General features: G+C 35.1%; 1 protein-coding gene across 3 annotated transcripts in view; it reads right to left on the bottom strand.

The window, feature by feature from the left end:
- Positions 1-22,521, bottom strand: part of PLD5 (phospholipase D family member 5) — a 403,422-nt gene that overhangs the window by 240,343 nt on the left and 140,558 nt on the right. For 2 of the 3 annotated variants that reach the window (XM_044004077.1, XM_044004078.1), the window contains exon 2: positions 15,647-15,783. In XM_044004077.1, the coding sequence (XP_043860012.1) occupies positions 15,647-15,783 (137 nt within the window). Of the gene's footprint in view, positions 1-15,639; positions 15,784-22,521 lie in introns of those variants that run through there. The other variant, XM_044004080.1, reaches the window with a different exon arrangement.

Here is a 22,521-nt window from a genome sequence, read left to right as displayed (position 1 = left end):
CTTCAAGTAGGAGATGGTACCTGTGTAATTCCTTGAAGAAAGTTAGGAGTCTACAAAGCAGGTAGAAGTGAGAAGGGAGTTCATTCCAGACCTAGGGATATCACCTATGTAAATGCATGGAAGTGGGAGATTAAAGAGCAAATAGGCCTTATTGACTGAAATTAAGGGATGTAACTGATAATTGGGAGTATAAGAAAAAAGTTTCCTAGAAGACGTCATTCTGAGCTGTGCTCTGAAGAAAGCTAGGGATTCTACAAATTCAATAGCTCAACAAAGATTCAAGAGCTATGCCAGACTATTATATTACTCATTGTGGACGATGCACATTGGATATGACACTTGGTCTACCCTCATGGAATTTACAGTTTAGGGAGAAAGATAAAGTGCAGACAACTAAAATAAACAATATTTACCTGTTAAATGCATTCAAAGGGTACAAAAGAAAGAGGACATGACTGAAACAACTGAACAACAACAAAAGGCCTTCTACTAGTTAGAAGTGTAAAGAGACAATTCTTCGGTCCAGCAACAACCTGTGCAAAGAATATAAGTGGGATCTGGCATGTAGTATATATGGAAAAGAGACAGCTTGGTTTGAAAATAGTGTGTTTTGGGAAGGGGAGGCACTAATTTATGATCAGACTGGAAACAGGATGGATTCAAATTGCAAAGGACTTTAGATGCCAAACACAAGAATGCACATTTTATCCTAGAGGCAATAGGGAGTCATTTGAAGCCTCCTGAGCAGGGGAAAGACATGGACCCCATGCACTAGGCAATATCTATTTGGTAGCTATTTGGAATGGATTGGGGAAGAATTGGGGAGATTCATAAAAGAGTTACTGCAATAGTCCATATGAGAAGTGATGAGGGTCTGAAATATTATGGTGGGTAGCTGAGTGGAGAGAAGGGGTTAAATATGAGAAGCAAAGTAGAATGGCATCAGGCTTTGGAAGGTCCTGGAAGGCAAGGGAGTATACTGGTTAGAGGTAATATAGTGTTCTAAATACAAGAATACAAGTATAGCAGGAGTCAAGCCATAAAACTATCTTGCCTGTATAAATGGTCATAGGAAATTCAAGAATGCTATTTCAGTAGGAGAAGGCATTGCCCAAATTGGGTAATAAGTATGACATGTGCACTTTGATAGGGAAGTGATTTTATGAGAAACACAAATTACTATTTTGTAATGCTTAAGAAAAAAATATTAACATTGACATTTATAGAAGAATCCTTGTTTATATATTTGCTGTTTAATTGGAATCAGAGGCTCTCTATTCCATGCAGGATGGTTCAAAACCCTCAGTGGTCATTTGTGATAAAACAGGGTTTTTTGTTTGTTTGTTTGTTTGTTTTTTTAGTGAGGCAATTGGGGTTAAGTAACTTGCCCAGGGTTACACAGCTAGTAAAAGTTGTGTCTGAGGCTGGATTTGAACTCAGGTACTCCTGACTCCAGGGCCAGTGCTCTATCCACTGCGCCACCTAGCTGGCCCTAAATCAGGTATTTTTGCTGATGTTAAACTTAAGTTTTGATGACCCTTTAAACTAGTAAGCCCTTACTAGTAATGAAAGTCAATGACCCTATGAAAGAATCTGAAAGTAATCAAGGTAGGTCAATACAAGGCTCCTACTAGAGCCCCAGGTGATAGAAGGAGAAAAAAAAAAGAAGGAAAAGAAAACACGTTTATTTACAAAGGGCAAAAATAGACTAAACCAGGAAGGAACAATTATTATGTTTTCATTTACCAGATGGCATTGTCATAAATGAGAGAGCACACAAGGATTAATAAAAGATCCACAATAGGACACAACTATTCTATAATGATTACAAATATTCTATTCCCAAACTAGCTAAATTCCCAGCTTGACAGCCCCCACAGTAGGCAGTACTTGTGTTATTGATTTGCTGTGTAACCTTGACTATGTCCTCCTTGTTTGCCATTTGAAAAAAAAAAGTTGATTTATCTTTTTTGGCACCTGCTTTCTCACACTTAAATAACTTTCCTAGCATTTTGCAGTCACCCATCTATATATGCAGGGCAGGTAGGTGACATAGTAGATAGTTGCAAATAGAGATAGAATTAGGCTGATTTGTGTTGCTGCATAGATCTCTCCTGTTCTCCTACTGGCTCAACTCCAAATCTGGTGCTACTCTTCTCCCTACCTTTGTATTTACAAACATAATAGAACCTATATGCCTGTTAACCAGTTTTGTCACCCTTAAAACCATGCTTCTCTGCCTAGACATGTATGTTGTAGACTGTAGGTGTCAAACAAGTTTAAGATGCATTACAAGCCGAAAAACTCCCAAGTCATTCCAAACCAGATTAAAATGCAATTGGGAAATATTTAACAAAATAAATATAAGAAGATAGTGTTAATCTGTGGGGGGTTTTAGTCACTATGTAGCTCATAAGGATCCTTATTAAGGTTTAGTGGCTCCATTTCTATTTGAGTTTGACACCACTGGAGTAGACAATAAATACATAGTAAACCACTCATTCTTGCTGTGCTACACAAAGACCCAATCTTCTACTAACAATGTGCCTGAAAAGTATGAAGTCTTTATGTTATTAAGAGGAACAGGTAGGTTTAGAGTGCTTTAGATAAACTCAGATGATACATCCATGATGTGTTATTAAAGTAGGTTTATTATATTTGAATAGGAAACTAGGTGGCACAGTGGATACAATATCTTGCCTGAGGTCAGGAAAACTCATCTTCATGAGTTTAAATCCAGCCTCAGACACTTACAAGTGTGTGACCCTGGACAAGTCACATAATCCTATTTGCCCCAGTTTCCTCAACTGTAAAATGAGCTGGAGAAGGAATAACACTCCAGTATTTCTGTCAAGAAAACCCCAAATGGAGTCACAAAAAGTCAGACACAACTGAATAACAACAATATCCTTAAATATATATCTTGACTACACCAATCAGTCAAATGAAAAGACAAAGAGGATTCTAAGAAGCAGTATGATATAGTTGAAAGGGTGAGACTTGACGTCTGAAGATCTGGATTTGAACCACAACTCTCTCATTTATTAGATGAATGACTGAAAATCTTTTAATACTTTTCTGATAAGTAACAGGGAAATAATATTTCCACTATCTATATACCTACCTCAGAGTTATGATGATCAAATGAGATAATATATATCAAGTGTTTTGTAATCACAAAGTGAAATCACAAATCTAATGGTATAATTAAACAGAAAATCATGACTACACCATACCCTGAAAATTAAACATGATTGAACGGGTCAATATTCCATATCTCTTTGTATAATTAATTGACAGAAAAAGCCATGGTTCATTATAGGATGTCAACATTTTTTTTCTGAAGAGTGTATATGCACATATGAATGAAATATATGTACATATATTTATATTTCACATATTGTATATGCTTTCATTAAGAACTGAGCTTCTTTTTATAGATGAGGAAAGTAATAATCAGAGAGGTTAACTGATTTCCAAAGGTCAAACAGTTAGCAAGGAACAGAGCTGGGGTTTGATTTGTAAATGTCCTCTGACTACATATCTCTTACTCTTTGCTCATATCACACAGCCTCTTGGTGCTTTATGAGAACATGGAGTTAAATAATATACCAGATGATGCTTTATTTAACTCAAATGATATGATATTGTAAAAGTACTTAGCTCAGGGCCTGGCACACATTAGGTCCTTAATAAATGGATGTTCCATTCCCCTCCCTTCCCATGAGAAGTGCAATGTTTTTCTTTCTTTCTCTAGAACTGTTATTTTATTGATGAAGGGATCTTCTTCCTGGTGCTCACTGCTTTTAGCATGAAGTAATCACACTGAATCAAAATCCTCTATTAAAAATTCTAAAGCAGAGTTATTCAGAGCTATATTCTTGGTACATTTCTGCCTTTAGCAGATGTGATTATGAGAACCAGATCAAAAATTCTTCTGATACTTTTAGAAACCACCAGTGAAGAGAAATTACTAATTAAAAGAAAAAATGGCTACACTGTCCACCTGCACTATCTTTGACTGTCTCAGCCTCTTATTTTTTTCTCTCTCTTTCCAGCTCTGCCCTCCATCTTACCAATGCCAGTTATATTTTTCTCATCAAATAATTACAGTTGCACTGGCTTCTCCCATGATTAATAAGCTTGAATTAAGACTAGTTTGGGATCAGAGTAGAAGCATGGAAAACAGAGTGGAAAAAACTCAGCAGAAAGTAATGATTTCCCCTTGCAAATTCAGGCAGAGCAGATTCACACTTTATCTTCAAAAGACAGGGCTACTTACAGCAAAAACAAGGGAATTTTGAACAGTTGCGTGTCCCTCATCCATCCCTGAACTATTTCAGGACAGATTATGTAGTTTAACTATAAAGTTTACCTCATTCCTCTCCTTTTCCCCTTTCTTCTTACTCAGTGCTGAAGTAGAATGCTACCAGTAGATACCACCTTACCTTATCACAGATGGAGAAATTTCAAACTCACTTTGAGGTTAAGTATACTTTGAATTGATTCTAGGGTACTAAGCTCTCCCTGAAACACTCATACTACTAATTGTACACATCTAAATCCTTTGATTAGATATAATATTCATACCTAGACCCTTTTGGTGTTAGGTAAGTCTGAGTAAGATTTCCTGGTGCTATTCTGGACATGTAAAACATATCTTATTTCTATCTCATCAACCCTTGAACTGCATGAATGTCTGGACACAAATCTCTAGTCCTGGGTCAATAGTGAACCTACCTATAAGGAAGAAACTTTGAAAAGAATACTATTTACTTATATTTGAAAAACTCTTTAGTATTTATATGATATTTTCACATATTTAGACTCATATTGCACCCATAACCATTTTGATGAAATAGGCCTAGATCAGACCTGAAATTGGCATAGGGGAACTACATGTATTATGCTTCCTACCCAAAAGATCATATTTTGTACTCATAGTGATGACTATTTTTATACCCTGTGGTGTTCAAAGTCATATAGCTACTGAGTGATAGAACCAAGCTTGGGACATGGTTTTCTTGTTTCCCAACTCTAACATGATGCTACTATTTACTCTCTCTTGAATGGTGCCTAGGTGACTAGTTCATTCTGTGCTTTATAATCATATTGATTTCCTTTAACTTGGATTTTTTATCTTGATTACTTTTCCTATAGCAAAAAAAAAATCCATCTGCCAGTTTTCTAAAGCAGAATAATTCTGGCAGAATTTCCTAACCAGTGTGACAAGGTTTTATTGTACCTGTTTGAATTAAAAAAAAATGTCATTACACCAAACTAATTCTATCTGCACTCGATTAAACAGGTTTGCAGTAAGACAAGCAGAATTGCCAGATTGCTGAAAGAAGCTTCCTAACCAGCCTCATCTGTCACTGCCTACCTAACAATACTCTGCATCTCCTGGGTAGAATTCATTAAAAAGACATGAACTGAAACAATTCACTATCTTGATGTGATTGATTTTGCAAACACAGATATGTCAAAACATGTTTTTTGTAAATTATAATTTATGCCACTCATTTATAGCTGTGATTAACTATTTCAGGCTGCACCATTTTCTTCATCTATGAGCTCACAAGGAAGTCTTCTTACCAAAATGCCTGTGAAAATACAACTTAACTATTTCCAGTGGTATTATTGAAATTGACTTCAGTGAGGGATATTTTTTCAGGATGCAATAGGTTCTGTGACACTAGTGATGAGAAAATAGACATGATACAACATGAGTTTCCCAATTGACATGATTTTCTGTACTGTATTATTTAATATACAAAGAGAAATACAAATTTCATTTGTTTTATCAATGCAAAAAGTGGGACTCTGACCAGATGTCTAAAAAATAAAGAAGTTGGGAATAATACTGTAATTTAGAGAACTTAGTTTCCATAAGATGCTGTCATTTCTATTTTTATTCCATCCCTGTCTATTGAAGCCTCAGGATTATGGTAGCATGGATCAGAGTTGTTATTATATAAACAAAAGTTTTAGAGATTATTCTGGGTTTTTTTTGTCTGGGGCTATTAAGGAATAGTTTGTACAAATAAGATTTATTCCTGTCTTAGAAGTTTTAAGCTTCATTGACCTCTCTTGGATTTCTTTTCTGATGCTTCATTGTGATATGGATGTGGCTCTATTTGTCAAAGACTAGAATAAAGAAGTTTAAATTTTAGGAGGCCTTACTAACCTGGAAAGACTTCAAGTAGGGGCCCATGATATGCCTATTAAAGAATCACAAAATCAGAGAATATCAGAATTGGAAAGGAGCTCAGAGTTCATGCAGTTCAACAACTGTATCTAACCAGAAATCCCTTCTACAACAAATCTTAAAACCATTCATTCAATCTCTACTTCAAAACCACAAATCAGGGGAAACCACTGCTTCCCAAAGCACCTCATTCTAATTTTGGACAGCTTTAATGACAGCAAGTCATTCCTTGCATTGAGTTTAAATTTGCTTCTTTTGTTATTCCATTCATTGGACTTAATTCTACTCTCTGAGACCAAACAAAATAAATAATCTTTCATACTCATGACAGTCCTTTGAATGTTTCAATACAGCTATCATGATTTTTTAATTTTTTTTTTTTTGGTAAGGCAATTGGGGTTAAGTGACTTGTCCAGGGTCACACAGCTAGTAAGTGTTAAGTGTCAGAGGTGGGATTTGAACTCAGGTACTCCTGACTCCAGGGCTGGTGCTCTATCCACTGTGCCACCTAGCTGTCCCTATCATTATTACTTGAAATCTTCTCTTCTCCTGGCTAAACCACCATAGATCCTTTAATCATTATTTGCGTGTTTCTCTACTTCCCTCACCAACCTAGTTGCCCTTCTCCAGCATCCATTTTTTTGTTAATGCCCATAATACTATATGGCACTCAGGCCAAGACTGATAATATCAGACTACAAATGTAGTCTCACCAGGGAAGAATACAGGGGGACTATCAGTTTTCTTTTTATGGATATTACACTTCTCTGAAAGTAAGCCTGTGGGAAAACTAGCAATTGTTTTACTTCCATGTTACAAGTTAGATTTACATTGACCTTAAAATTCACAAACGTCCCTTCCTTAAATTTTGCCACATGACCTTATGTCTAGCCATACCTTCCCTATCCTATACATATATGGTTGAATTTTTTTAAATCGCAGGGTAGGACTTCACATTTAATTCTGTTAAATTTCATTTTATTAGATTTCCAGCCATTATTATAAGCCATCAAATATTTTGGGATCTTGACTGTATTTCAGTGTATCATCTATCTCAACTAGTTTGTGCAATCTGTAATCTTGGTAAATATGGCATATCCACCTATTCTCAAATAATTGGGGGAAAATAGTACAGGACCACAGGCAGATCCCTGAGAGCAGTCTCTAGAGAACTACTTCCAGTGACATCAGTCCACTGATGACAACTCTTTAAGATTGTTAATTCAGCCTGAATTCAGTTCTGAATTCACCTATGTTATAACCCAGCCCACATACCTCCACCTCCTTCAAAGAGAGAGCATGAGAGATTTTTTTCAAATGCTTTGCTGCAATCTAGGTATTCTATATCTATGTTATTTTTCTTATCTATCAATATAATAAACCTGTAAAAAACAAATGAGGTTAACCTGTCATGATCAGTTTTCAATGAAGCCAGACTAATTCTTAATGATCATTTTTCCATTTGTTAAAGATGATTTGTAAGCATTTATTATGTATTCAAGAATTTTGAAAAAGATTGAAGTCAAATTCAAAAATCTATTTTTGAAGACTCCATATTCTTATTTTTGAAAATAAGAACAATAGTTACCTGTATTATATCCTATAGCCTCTCTCCCATTTTCATGATTAAAAAAAACATCAATGATCATAGCTCATAAAATCACTTTTGTCTGCTCTTTTTGTAATCTAGGATGTGATTCATCAGGATCAAGTGATTTTAACTTACATAGGGCAGCTAGGTATACTCAACGTTTTTTCAGTTTCAACTTCCTTTCAACTATTTTTGTTCTATTCTTCCCAGTCTGAAGAACATTCTCCTTGGTTAAGAAAATAGAAGCAAAATAAAAATTGAATCTCCCTTTTCTCTTTCATCTTAGCATCTGTTACTTCTTTGATCTCCTTAACCTCAACATGACTGAAAAAAATCCTTTTTGTTTTCCTTAGCATTCATTTTAAGCATCAGTTTGTTCTGAGCTGTAGCTCTGCTTTCACCATTCTGACAATGATGTTGACATTTCCTTCAATTTGTCCTCAGCTGCCCTTATTATTTAAACATTAAATAAAAAAAAACTAAGGCTCATAAATTTCCTATGTATTCACTCCAGTCTCTTTAGACACTTCTTTTATTTTTTTTCTCAATGGAATATGTCTTCCAGATTTCATTCTTGAGTCCCATCTACTTCTGTAGGCAAACTACCAAGGCCATTAAATCCAACATTCTTTCTCTGGATGAACTCTTTGAAATCTACTCTCACCAAATTGAGGAAACATGTCAGATTACGTTCGGCTTTATTTTCTTTCTCCAACATGAACATTAATATGAAGTGACCATTTTAATACGGAGTGGCCATTTTCTCCCCAAAATTTCATCATTTTTGCTTCAACAAATTCATCCTTCTAAGTTTGAATTAGGCAAAGAATAAATTTCTGTAGTCACTTTTCCATACGTTTTGAAGAATAAACTCATCAGTATGGCAAATCAAAAAGCTTTAAGCTTTTCTGCTTTGGATATAGAGAAAAAGAACATAACAGTTGTAAAGAAAGTTGCATCATGCCTCCATGTAAGACTATGTGTCTCTGGACAAATAACTAAATTTCCTCAAGTATCAGTTTCCTCATTAGTAAAAGGAGGATAATAATAACTAGTTGTCTTGAGGATCAGATGATACAACATTAGTAACATGCTTTGTAAATTTTAAAGCACTGTTCAAATGCCAGCTATTATTTATTATTGTTGTTATTATAGTATATGTTAATATTATATATGTTATATTGACATATATATTATTATATTTTATAAGCTGTGTCTCTTTTTGCCCAAATGAACAGATAAGGAAACTGAGATTCAGGGGCAATAGTCACTTACTCATGAATATACAACCAATATGAGTCAGTGCTGTATTACAGTCTGTTGTGTCTTCTGCTGTCAGTTTCCTAGCTATCCTCTTGAACACTAATTGAAGCTGTGCTTCAGGGAAGCCTCTTTCTTTTTGGCTACACCAATCTCACATGAGACGTTACCAGTTACATAAATTCTATGACCGTTTAGACACATCATGCCAGTCAGCTTGATTGAAGATTTTGCTGAGAATGTTTTTCAACAATTGTAACTAGAAGCAATCTGAGGGCAATCCATTTGTGAACAATTAGAATCACCAGATTTAAGAGTTGGAAGAGACCTCAGAAACCATCTAGTCCAATACATAGGAAAAAAGGACTTCCCTGCTACAATATACCTGACAAATGATTATACATCCTATGCTTGTTGGTGGTAGTGTTGTGTCCTTGCATTCTTCAAAGGACCATGATATTAGGGTAAAGTCATGACTTGCACTGAATTGGATTTAAGTAGGGGAAGGCTGTTAAAGGTCACCAACCTCTCACTCTTTCCTCCAGAACCATCTGGGTCCAGTGGCTGGCTGGCTGACACTCTCTCTCTGTGTATGTATGTGTGTATATGTATGTGTGTGCATCTCGGTATGAGTGGAGATGGCTAGTCTGAGGTGAGATTTGAACTCGGATCCTCTCAACTTCAGGGCCAGTCTTCTCTCCACTGTGCCATCTAGCTGCTCCATCCTATGGTTGAAGACCTCCAAGGAAGAAGAATGCACCAAATTTGAGGCAACACATTCCATTTTTAAACAAGTCTAAAGGTAACTATCATGAGCCTTAATTTCCCTATTTACAACCTCTACCCCTTCTTCCTGGTTCTGCCCTGAGTTAAATGGAACAAAAGAAATTCCTCATCCAAATTATAGCCCTTAAAATACTTGAAGACAGTTATCATGCCCTTTAGATTCTTCTGTTCTGTAGACTAAACATGTCGAATTTCTTCAACTGATCCCCATATGAAACCGATGCAAGACCCTCCACCACTTTAATTGTCTTCCTCTAAATATTCTACAATGAACAATCCTGGTTGAAGCTCAAGGTTGTGCTGTTTTATTATTATCTCCAGTCAGTATGTGTCAGAGGAAAAATTTGCACCCAGATCTTCTGACTCTGAAGATAGCATTATATCTACTGTCACACTATCTCTCATTTTGAAAAAAGTACCCCCAAAGCACCCAAATAATGTCACTAGAAAGAAACCTGCCATGAAGAAATGCCAACATAATTAATCATATATTTGGTTTCATTAAAATTAAAACTGAAATGATTACCTTCTAGTACAAATTAGCAATTATAGGCCATCAGGAAGCTTTATGCTCTCTCAAACATCCTACTTTGAACATGAAATGCTAAAGATTAAAATATTATCTTTTAAAATTATCCTTGATGTTTTCAAAGTGAAAGTACAAACAGTACTATTTTAGGTAATGGGTTAAGTCAAGTGAGCTTTGGTCCAGGACTATCTTATTATTATTATGTAGAATTGATACATAAGAGTTAGGGAGATTTATAACATGATATTACTCTATTTACATTTGGCAGTCCCCTCAGCATATTTTTAAATTTTTACTCATTCATACATTATTGTTTGTCATTACTAAAGCACATGCATCTCAATATCTTCGTGAAATTTTCATGCATTCTCCCAGATATAAAATTTTACCGTGGAAAGGAAGTAAATAAATCTACATGATATTATATGATTATATCAAATATGACTGTTTAGTATGGCTGTTTACATGTGAAAAATTGTATTACAGAAATTCATTAAACATTTTTAACACCTTGCAAAAAACTATGGTTGGTACAGTGGAATAAAAATATGAATAAGGCCTTATCTTATTCATATTTATCATATCTTACCTAGTGTTACTGAGGTGAATGAACATACTTGCCAGCCTTGTGATGGGTGACTAGAAGAAAGTCTAAATAGAAGAGAGTTTTTGTCTATAGAAAGACAAGTTCCATAGAAATTCTATTTTATGGATGCCATTGATATTGAGTCCCAAAATACTATAGGGTTAGAGTCTTACGAATGAGATCCATGTGGATTCAAATTTGACTGGCCTAGTTATCATGCAGAAAAAATATGGATATCAATGCCCAGGTTATGGTATAGAATTTGTTAGTAGACTAATTAATGAGCTTCCCATCAATCATGTAGTGTGGACAAAGGATAGCATATGGACAATTTCACTTCTATCCATGAAATATGAAAAGATGTAAAAGTTAGTACATATATATCTTGGACAAGTAGTACAGAAAGATAGAGGAATTGGATCCAGAGTTAAGCCAGAAAAGAGGCAAACAACATTTTAATAAATACTTTTTTGGGAGGCAATTGGGGTTAAGTGACTTGCCCAGGGTCACACAGCTAATAAGTATCAAGTGTCTGATGTCACATTTGAACTCAGGTCCTTCTGACTCCAGGGCCGGTGCTCTATCCACTGTGCCACCTAGATGCCCCATAAATAATTTTTAAAAAGGTCTAGGTAGCAAAGAAAATTATACTAGAATTTGGCCTTCTTGAACATCCCTGAACCCTTATCAAGCCAGGCAAAGGAGGCTACAAGTGCTTTGGAGAAATAGTCTAGGGAAGATTTATAGAAAGACATAAACTATAATCACATTTAGTGGTAAGGCATCAATGAGATGAAGTTTTCAGTGATGGAGGGAATGCCTACTAATGAGGTAAGTGATCTGCCAAGAAAATTATTTGTAAATGCCTTGTCTCATCCATTAGAAGGTAAATTTCTTAAGGGCAAAAAAAATTTCTTTGTATCTCCTTTTGTTTCTATCACAGTGCCTTTCAAAAACAAGATCTTAATGAATATCTTTTGAATGAATGATTGAACCATACAGACTTTAAAATAATGGAGATTTTGGTCAATTGCAAAGAGTTTTATATATTCGGAAGAAGGAGAGATTATTTCCCCTAGAAGGGATCAATAAAGTTTCCATAGAGGACGTAACTTAACTGAGACTAAAGAAAAGTGGACTTCAAATGGGAAGAGATGGGGAAGAGGGTATTTCAGGCAGAAAAAGGAAAAAGTAATTGGTCATGATGATAATAATTATATGATCTACTCTTTAGGATAATAATAAAATTCAAATTTCAAAAAGTAGAAAATGCTTATTTAACTGTATGGTGCTTTATACATATATTCTCCGCAATATATTATTGTAGGAAGCCATATTTCAGCTAAGGTGAAGAGGCAGAAGAAACATTTGCAAAAAAAAGCTGACCTCTGTAGGGGAGTTTGTTCATACTATAAGAACATCTAAGTCAAAGTGAATATGGCTAGTAGCGTGGAAGACAAGGAAAACTTTCAGCCTGGTATGGGAAAGGGCTGAAAGAATATTAGATAAGGATGAAATAATAGCATGTTTTATATAATTGCACATGTATAACCTACATCTGATTGCTCACTGCCTCAGGGAGGGAAGGAAGGATATAACTCAAAACTTTAAATAAAAATGTTTATCACAAAAAACTAATAGTGAGTATTTATATACTGCATTAAGGTTTGCAAAGCATTTTACAAATATTCTCATTTTATCCTCACAACAATTCTGGGAAGTAGTTGCAATTATTAACCCCATTTTGCACATAAGGAAACTGAGGCAGGCATAAGTTAAATGACTTCCACAAGGTCACAAAGTTAGTGTCTGAAGCAGGTTTTAAATTGAGAATCTCTTGACTTTAGGCCCTGTACCAGATAGCTTTCCAGGATGAAAGGAAATAGAAACTTTTCAGTTAGAAAAATACACTCATCAATTGGGTGACTTCTGTTTTCTGAAAAAAAAAAAGTTATCAACTTCCATGCAGTACTATTGCATGTGAATTTTTAGGTATGTTGTTCTTGTCTTGAAATTCTTTCCCCAATTCAATAACCTGGAGGAAATACATTTATGGAACAGAAGTTATTCAACACAAAGGAGTAGAATTTAAAATATATACCTATTCCTGACTTTGAAGCTCTCTTCTGTTTATTACACTGCTGCCTGGTTACTGCATTAAAATTTATCACCAGATTTTTAAATCTGATTTCAGTTCCTTTCAGAACATTCACTGTGCCAAAACTTTCAACACTCATAGAACACTACTTTACAACGAAATAAACAAGATTTTAAAAATATACCACCAGGTTGTTGCTGTTTTTAAAAAGGCAGGGAAAAGCACTGCAATTATAATTTTGTCCCTTTTCTTTGGCAAAAATACCATTTGAGTTTATAATCTTCCCTAATTCATAATTGTTATTGCAGTTTGTGGCCTTACATCCTCCTTGCAAAATTATGTATATAAATATTGAATGTTTACCTGATTCTCCTACTACTTGTCCATCCAATAAAATAGGAAAGAGAAGATATGGAACTAAGTTCCATTTTAGTCATTGCTATTCATCGAGTGGAATGAGCACATGGGGGTACCGTGAAGTATGTGTAAACTAAGAGAAGTAATCCCCATAATCGATGCAGATACAGAGTAGCTGACTTGAAAATAAGCTAAGGCAGTATGTTATGATGTGGTGCAAGGCCTAAAGGATTCTGTCTTGAAGTCAGGAGAATTGGGTTCCAATCTAGATTCTGCTATGAGACTGAGCTGCTAAATGAATGTATTTGGTCAATAAGCATTCATTAATTGCTCCCTATATGCTAGGTAATGTGCTAAATGCTGCATTTAGAGCTTTGAGAAGAAAATAGATGGTACATAAAATGAAGTTAAGAAAGTTTTTTAAAAGGTGGCATTTGAAAATAGTGTACGGATATCTAGGCCACAGCTTAAGGTGCAGGAATGAAAGGCTCTTGGTAAAGAATGAACTGTATGTAAAAGGGGCTGCAAAGAGCATATATATGTGTGTGTGTATATATATATATATATATATATATATATATATATATATATATATATATATATATATATACCTATAAATTTATATAGCCTATATCTAATCAAGAGAGTTTTATAATGAGGATGGAGGGAGGAGGGAAGAAACTGCCTATATATATATGTATATATATACACACACACACACATATATACATATATACATATACACATATATATACACATATATACACATATATATACATATATACACACATATATATACATATATATGTGTGTGTGTGTGTGTGTGTGTGTATATATATATATATATATATCCTGAGCCAGCTACCACAAAGATCAGGTAAAACTCAGGCAGAGGGGCAGCTAGGTGGTGCAGTAGATAAAGCACAGGCCCTGGATTCAAGAGGATCTGAGTTCAAATCTGGCCTCAGACACCTGACACTAGCTGTGTGACCCTAGGCAAGTCACTTAACCCTCATTCCTGCACCCCCCCCTAAAAAAAACACAAAAAACTCAGCAGAAAACTAGCCATGAAAGTGAACAGAAATTCACCAGAGACAATATGTAAGAAAGAGGGTCCATGCTAAGAGTAAAGAATTTTATACTGGAGGAGAGAAAACTTTGGGAGAACAACATAGGTATACTGAAGTATGTAAAGAAAGGCCTGTCATATGAAAACAGGGAGACTATTTCTGTTATATTTTTATGAGAACAGGAGTAATGGGCAGAAGTTATAGAGAGATTTGGGCTCAATATAAGGAAAAATTTCCTAACAATTTGAATTTTCCAAAAGTTGGAAGGGATGCTTCAAAAGGTAATGAATTCTCTGTCACTGGAAGTTTTCCAGTGGAAGTCTATTCATCATTTGTCAGGGCTTTTGATAAAGGGCTTCCTGGTATTAATGTGTTAGGTTTGATGTTTCCTGGATTTCTTCCAAAATTTTCAATTCTGTGCTGCTTATATTTTATCCTTCTGCACCTCTGTTTTCTCATTTGTAAACTAAGAAGGTTAAACTAGATGACCATTTTCCTTGATCTCTCTTCTTGCTTTATTGAGGGAAGAGAGAGAGAGAATGGAGCAATCGTTTTAAAAATACCTATATGCCAGGCAGTATGCTAAGCACTTTAAACAGATTATCTCATTAACAGTTTATGAGATGTGAGCATAGACACAAATGGCACATATTTAGGTCCACGTTTTATTTTAAGTGTTTTGTTTGTGGCTATATTGCCTTAGTTTTAGAATAGAATCCCTTCAGGTTCTTATCAAAGTACCTTACATATATGAAGCCTTTACTGAACATTTATTAAAATTAATTAATGTTTCTGGTCTGGATGCATGTCTGTTTACATCTTGCAGAGAACATAGACTGTTCTGCATATATTAGAGCATCTGACAGATATGTATTAATAAGCTATTGTTGGACCTAAATGAGCCAAAATAAGGCCTCTAGGTACAAAGGATTACAGATATGACAGCCATTTCCAAAAATCACCATTTTTCTTCTTCCTCCAGGTTATGTAGATGAAACAATATTGGTTTTTTTTTCCTTGCACCAACATTTTTGATTTACAATAAGGAAGAATAATCTGATTCAAGTCTAGTGATTTGTCTTTTTGGCTCACAGATTTTTGGGCCTCCCCTAGCCTCCTTTCCCACCCCCCAAAAGATAATTTTTGTTTGTTACCTCTTACCGACAGTTATTTTGACAATTCTTTTCTGAGAGTCCATCCTCATCCTCTCCTGCAATGTCCACAGCTGAAAAGATCAAGGCGACTAGGATGGCAAAGCAACATACCAGGGCAAAGATCACAATGCACTTTTGCTGGGACTGAAAAAGATGAAAAACAAAAAGAAGAGAAAAAAAAAGGAAGATGAGTACTGCAGCTCTCTTTTAGGAAACTCAAGATTTGACGGCTTTTCAAAACCAGTGGAAAAAAATCCCTTGGAATACATTACTTTCATCATTGCCAGAGCAAAATTGTTCTCTAGGTGAAAATGTACAAGACCTCTAAGCCTATTCTTCAATACAGTTTCCAAGTTCATGCTATGTCAGATACTGTTAAATAATTCACATTACAGTGCCAAGACTTTTGAATTCCTTTTTTATTTCTCTCTGATCAAAAGTGGCTCAGAAGGGATCATTGAAAAATCCATTACTTCTAATTAAAAATAGAACACAGGGGGGGCGGCTAGGTGGTGCAGTGGATTAAGCACCGGCCCTGGATTCAGGAATACCTGAGTTCAAATCCGGCCTCAGACACTTGACACTTACTAGCTGTGTGACCCTGGGCAAGTCGCTTAACCCTCATTGGCCCACAAAAAAACAAAAAAACAAAAAAAAAAAAACCCTATTAAAAATAGAACACAGAACAGCTTAGTAATTGCAATCTATTACCCATTTACCACCACTCCCCTCCACCTTCTGCTTACTGCACGTGATTTCCCCTCTCTTTGTCCCCTCTCATCTCCAACCCCCTGCCTAAACCCCTATAGAAATAACTTCCAGGAAAATTCCCTTGGATGCTGAAAAGTACCCTGAAGTTTGATCAGCCTCACTGGGTTTAAAGAGCAAACAAAGAAACCAATTTTTATACATATATACATATACATATACATGTGTATGTATTATATGTGTATATATTATATATTCATGTGTGTAATTTAAGATTCTAAATGTGGATTCTAATCTGTTCCCCCAGTTGGGGGAAACTGACTAAAAATCACTGATAAAACGAGTTTAGGTTTTTAAGGGTTTATTGGAAAATAGAAAGAAAAAGATTGAGAACAGAATTCTAACAGCCTGGCATTCCTATCTTCCCTCAAATTTTCTGTGAAGTCCTCTGCCGCCACCACCATCAAGTCAGGAAGCCAAAAAGGCCCAGCGCTCTCTGTGCAGGCTCCCTTTCCTCCTTCCTGTCTCCTCCCAGACCATAGGAGGCTCCTCAAGTTGATTGGCTGGTAGCCTTGGTAGACAGCACCCATGAGCAAACGTCATTTCCTGACGCCAAGGAAAAGCCACAATGCCTCTGAGGCATTTTCCTCATGGTGGAGCTTTCCCACAGCAAGTCTCCAGTAGGTGGCGTCATTCCAATCATTACACATGTATATTATAATATACACATGCACATATATAAATATATATGTGTGTCTACACATATATATTTATATATACATGCAGGCAGCAAAGGTGTGTTTAAATGTAAACTTCATCATAAAGACACAATTAACTACAATTCACCCATCTTATTATGGTGAACACATGAATACACCAGAGTTAAGTTGTCAAGAAGTTACTTCCTGACACAAAGGTCTCATACTTTTCAAACTTTAAGGTCACTAACTCTAGAGGATGATGGGAAAATTTGACCACAGAAAACAGAGTCCTCCTTTGCTGGGAGTAGAGCAAGGGTGGGAGTCAATTACACTATGTTCTCCAACTTCAAGGGACATTTTTATAGAGATAAAATAAGGTTAAAATGAACACTAAAAACGGCCTTGAAGGAGCAGTGCTGATGCTATTTCATAGAAGCACAAACTGCAGCTTAAGAAGAGGCTTGTTTGTACAAGGCAGATGGGGGTGGGATGAGTAATAGGGCACATTTGCCAGGGTCTATCAAAGGCTCAGTGCCTCTGGCCATGGCCTCAACTTGCTATATTTGAAAGATGGCTGGGGATCAGGGATACTAGAGTTGTAAGGCCAGAGGTATGCTAGATGCCCTTGCGACTAAATTACCACAGCATGCCTATCTTTTTATATTATCTTCTACTCTTCTTTCACCTGTTTCACCAAACCTCAATTCATATAATCACTTCATTCCATGCTAATTCCTTCCTCTTGTTACTTTCCTATTACTTTATCTGAATGTGACCTTAAACAAAATAAGAACCTACCCCTAATTACATCTGAAACAAAAGGAAAGCATTATTATTGTTGTTGTTCTTTTAAAAATACCATAGAATTAAAATTAAATAGGTATATATATATGTATATGTGTACATCTCTACAAATATATATTTATATATTTACACAAAGACATGCAGATATGTTAGTGTCAAGTGGAAATATAATGTAGAGAACAGGGAATTTATAGATATAAATTGAGAACCACTGTTCCAGACCAGACTGTAGAAAACAAAACCCCAAAGATGTAAGATTACTTTTAGTTTTACTAACTATGAACATTTGCCTAATGTGATATCTTTTCAGACACATCTGTGCCTAGCAGCTCATCTTTAGAGATAAAGGACAATGATAAATAGATCTAACTGGTCTAAGTGTAAGCTACAAACCACATGCCACATGTACATGCTTTTCCCTTTCTTAGTTCAAAGTCACTTTGATTAAGGAAATACTTTTTCCCTAACAATTCTTTTTCATTGATATTTCTTTTTAAAAGTAAAAACAAATAAAACACTTATTTTCCAACAGTTCCAGAATCCCAAAGAGAACTATGGCACACTTGTATAGAGATCTGGCCTTCCAATCTAGAATTAATCAAGAAGCCTTTATTAAGTGCCAGGCAGTGAAGATAAATGCAAAGAATGAAGCATTGCCTATTCACAAGGAATTTGCATTCTAATGGGGGGAACAAGAAGTACATATATAAACATACAGCACAAAGTTGAAGTGAACAAATACATATATGTGTGTGTGTGTGTGTGTGTGTTTCTACACAGATACAAATGTAAGGTAGTTTGAGTGGATGAGCTCTAGCAGTTGGGAGAATCAGGAAAAGTGTCATTTAGAACATGATCCTAAAATTTGCATTTTAAAGGAAAACAAGGACACAATGAGGTAGATATTAGGAGGAGAAGTTCATTCCAGGAATGTGAGATTATCAGGACAAAGATGTGGATAAAGTATATGGATTATCATGTGAGACAGAAAGAAGGCATGTTGATCATACTAAAAAGTGCAGGAGAGGGTGTAATATATAGTGAGGCTAAAAGAGATGGGTTGAGGCCAGGTTGTGAAGAGCTTTAAAAACTAAACAGAGGAGTACGTTATTGTGTTTTCCCCCTAGGGACAATTGTAAGGCACTGGATTTGATGGAGTAGGAGAGTCATATCATCAGATCTGCACTTAAGAAAATGACTGTCAGCAGTATGTAGGATGGATTAAAGTAGTTAGAGAAGAGACAAGGAGACCAATTAGGAAAGTGTGGTGATAATCTAAGTGAGAGGTTATGAGGGCTTGACCTAAAGTGCTATCTATGTGAATAAAAGGAAGGGGTTCAATGCAGTAGATATTGTAGAAATAGAACTGAGAAAATTGGCAACTGATTGGATATGTAGAGGTGATGGAGAGTGAGTAGTTGAGAACAATACCAAGGTTATAAATCTGGAAGCCTGGAAGAACAGGGGTTTCTTCAGAAGAAATTGGAAAGTTTGGAAGGGTTTGTGGTATGATAATGAACTTGTTTTGAAAATGTTGACTTTGAGATGTCTCTTAGACATAGGGGTTGAAATGTGCAATAGGCAAATGATGGTCTAGGATTGAAGTTCAGGAAAGGGATTAACTAAATATATGCAGATGAATATATGTATATGTGTATGAATGCATGTTTCCTCCCCAAAATTACATACATGGACTAGATGATACATAAGATCTCTTTCAGATCTGATGGTTTTTTATTATAAAACAGTGTCTAGACTCTTAATTCTCAAGATTTGAATAATCTGGTTATGAAGAGTTTCTTGCCATTTCATGTAGCTCAGCCTTAATTGAACTTAATTACATTAAAAAAGTGTTCTATCCTAAGGAGAGGTACTCAACCCTAAGTGCTAAATAGCAATTTGATGCCAGGAGTTTAACTTCCTTTTCCCCTCTACGTACTCCTTCTAAGGAAGAAAATTTAAGGGGAAATTTGGTCAGAACTTGCTAATTCAATTTATTTTCTTTCTTTAAAAAGTTCATAATTAAAAAAAAAACTATTGATAAACCTGGACAATTTTGTGTATTGAAGAAAGCACTTTGATTTTATGACACTCAGAAAAGTAAATTCTATTCAGTTGAGCAATTAATTTTAAAGAGAATCTTAATTGCAGAGGAAAAGGAAATAAGGCTATGCAGGTCATTTAAAAACCAATTAATGAGAAGACTGCCTTGGGAAAAAAATGTCATTAGTAGCACAAGATCATAACACAACTTTTCTTTAATCTCAATTATAATTCTACCCCACCAAAAAGCAAAAAGACTGTTCAAATAAAAGCAATGCAATCTTATAACCTAGACAAAAATACGAGGTTACTAAGGGATTCATTCATTTTCAAATCCTGAATAGCATTTCAGATCATTCAGAAACCAATTTAAACCATCCATTCCAGTTTTCATTGAATCACGATGGGATGAAAGCCTTTTTTTTAGACAAAAAAATCTATAGCTATGATTAAAATCAGAAACTCACTGATGAGTCCAACCCATTAAGTGAAAACTAAATTTGAACCATTATCAGATCCCATTTAATCTGAATCTTTCAATGCTGTTTACATCTTTATCGAAAAGGCTACTTGCCTGTCCAAGTGGCAAATTTAATTATGCTGGTATTGAAAATATAACAATATCATCTTTCAACAAATTACATTTTTCTTCAAAAAGGAATAGAGGAATTTATGATCTATAACCAGGGAGATGGTGGTAACCTTGAAATTATAGAAATTGCACACTTTTGAACTCTGCTTTTATTTTACTTGACAAGTTTAAAAGTACTAATTTAGAGAAAGGACTTTTTTCTTTGCCAAGTAAAAAAACTTAATGCAAATGTGTGCAATTCTTTGCATGGGACTGCAATTTAAAATGTGGAAATTTTAAAAATTAAGACACTTAGGTTATATGAACATTGTAACATATCACTACAATTTGTTTTCCATATATTGGACCAATTGGCCCCAATCCTTATAGTAAACTCCATTAATACCACCTTCCATTGGAGAGTACTTTGTACTTTTCAAAGTATATTCACTTCTGGGGCAGCTAGGTGGCGCAGTGGATAGAGCACAGGCCCTGGATTCAGGAGGACCTGAGTTCAAATCCAGCCTCAGACACTTAACATTTACTAGCTGTGTGACCCTGGTCAAGTCACTTAACTCCAATTGCCTCACCAAAGTATATTCACTTCCATGATCTTTATAATCCTGTGTTCTGAGAGCTTTGTGGGGTATGCTATTATCTTTTGAATAAGTGAACAACTTCTTGCACATAGAGACTGTTATAACATTTGCACTTTTAATATAAACTCTAATAATTTTAAAAAAAATTTTATTCTACTTTTATTATAGTCAGTGGTGCCTGTCAATGAATTAGGTCTTCATTTTTGACAAATGTATGAGCAACTGACATCTTATATTTTATAGATGGCACATTAATATTTTCAGGTACTTAGATCTGCAATCAAGGAATTTCTTAATTAAGTTAATGAATGGTTATTTCAACTAGAGAAGATTATTTGTACAACTTATCTGTCATGGGTAGAACTGCAACTTCCAAATATCTCCCAGATTTGGAAAGTTGTGAAACAAATTTTGCAGAAGAAACAAGAGAAAAGTAAGATAGAAGAATCATTGCCATTGAGTTAAAAGAATAATGGCATGTGATGGCAAAGCAATGGAAAGAATAAACATGATGAATTTAAGTAAGAAGACCATGAAGATTAAATGAATATAATTTCCTTTTGGCAATGGCATGAATCTTGATATAATAAAATACTTTCTTTTCTTTCTAGTACAATTATATAAAGTGATCAATATCTCCCAAGTTTTTTTTAGATCATGCTATTAATTTTTTAAATCATGAAAGCACATAGAAAGTAAGCAAATGCTGATTGAGATAAACATCAGAGGCAAAGGCTAATGCACAAAGAAGTATGGGCAAATTTTTTTTGGAAACAGCCAATGATTGTCTAAATGTTCACAATGCTCCAAATGTCATTTAAAGCAAAGGTGCCAAACAGGAGCCCCACAGCAAACCAACACTTTCTAGCACAGCCCAAAGCAAACTAACGTATAACTGAGAACTATTTAACAAAATAAATTTTAAAAATAATAAAACATCAATTATTTTAATTTCTGGTTTTTAAGTCAATTTGTGGCCCATAATGATCCTTACATATAACATAGTTGCTCTGTTTTTATTTGAGTTTGACACTACCAGTTAGAACTCTCTGAACAAGATACGTAATCAAGTTATTTAGGAGGAAAACATGGAATATTTATTTTTTAAAAAACTCATTAACCCGTAGTCACACTAAATATCTATAAGCACAGAATCCCAAAACTTTAGGGTTGGAAGAGACTTTAGAGATCTTTTAATAAACACAGTCTGTTATCAGAAAATGAATCCTTTCCAGAACATGAAGGTATAAACATTCTGTGGCAGATGAATCACTAGACTCATTGTTAGGAAGAAATGAATTCATATACTTCCTCTAACACTTACTACCTGTATGAACCTTTGAAAATCACTTAATTTTTCTGTGCCTCAGTGCCCTCTACAATGGATAAGATAAAACCTTAGGTATCTTTGAGGTCTAAACCTATTATCCTATAATCTATAAACAATGTTCATTAC

The sequence above is a fragment of the Dromiciops gliroides genome, chromosome 4 (assembly GCF_019393635.1).
Source record: "Dromiciops gliroides isolate mDroGli1 chromosome 4, mDroGli1.pri, whole genome shotgun sequence".
Lineage (NCBI taxonomy): Eukaryota > Metazoa > Chordata > Mammalia > Microbiotheria > Microbiotheriidae > Dromiciops > Dromiciops gliroides.
This window is presented reverse-complemented; position numbering and strand designations above follow the sequence as displayed.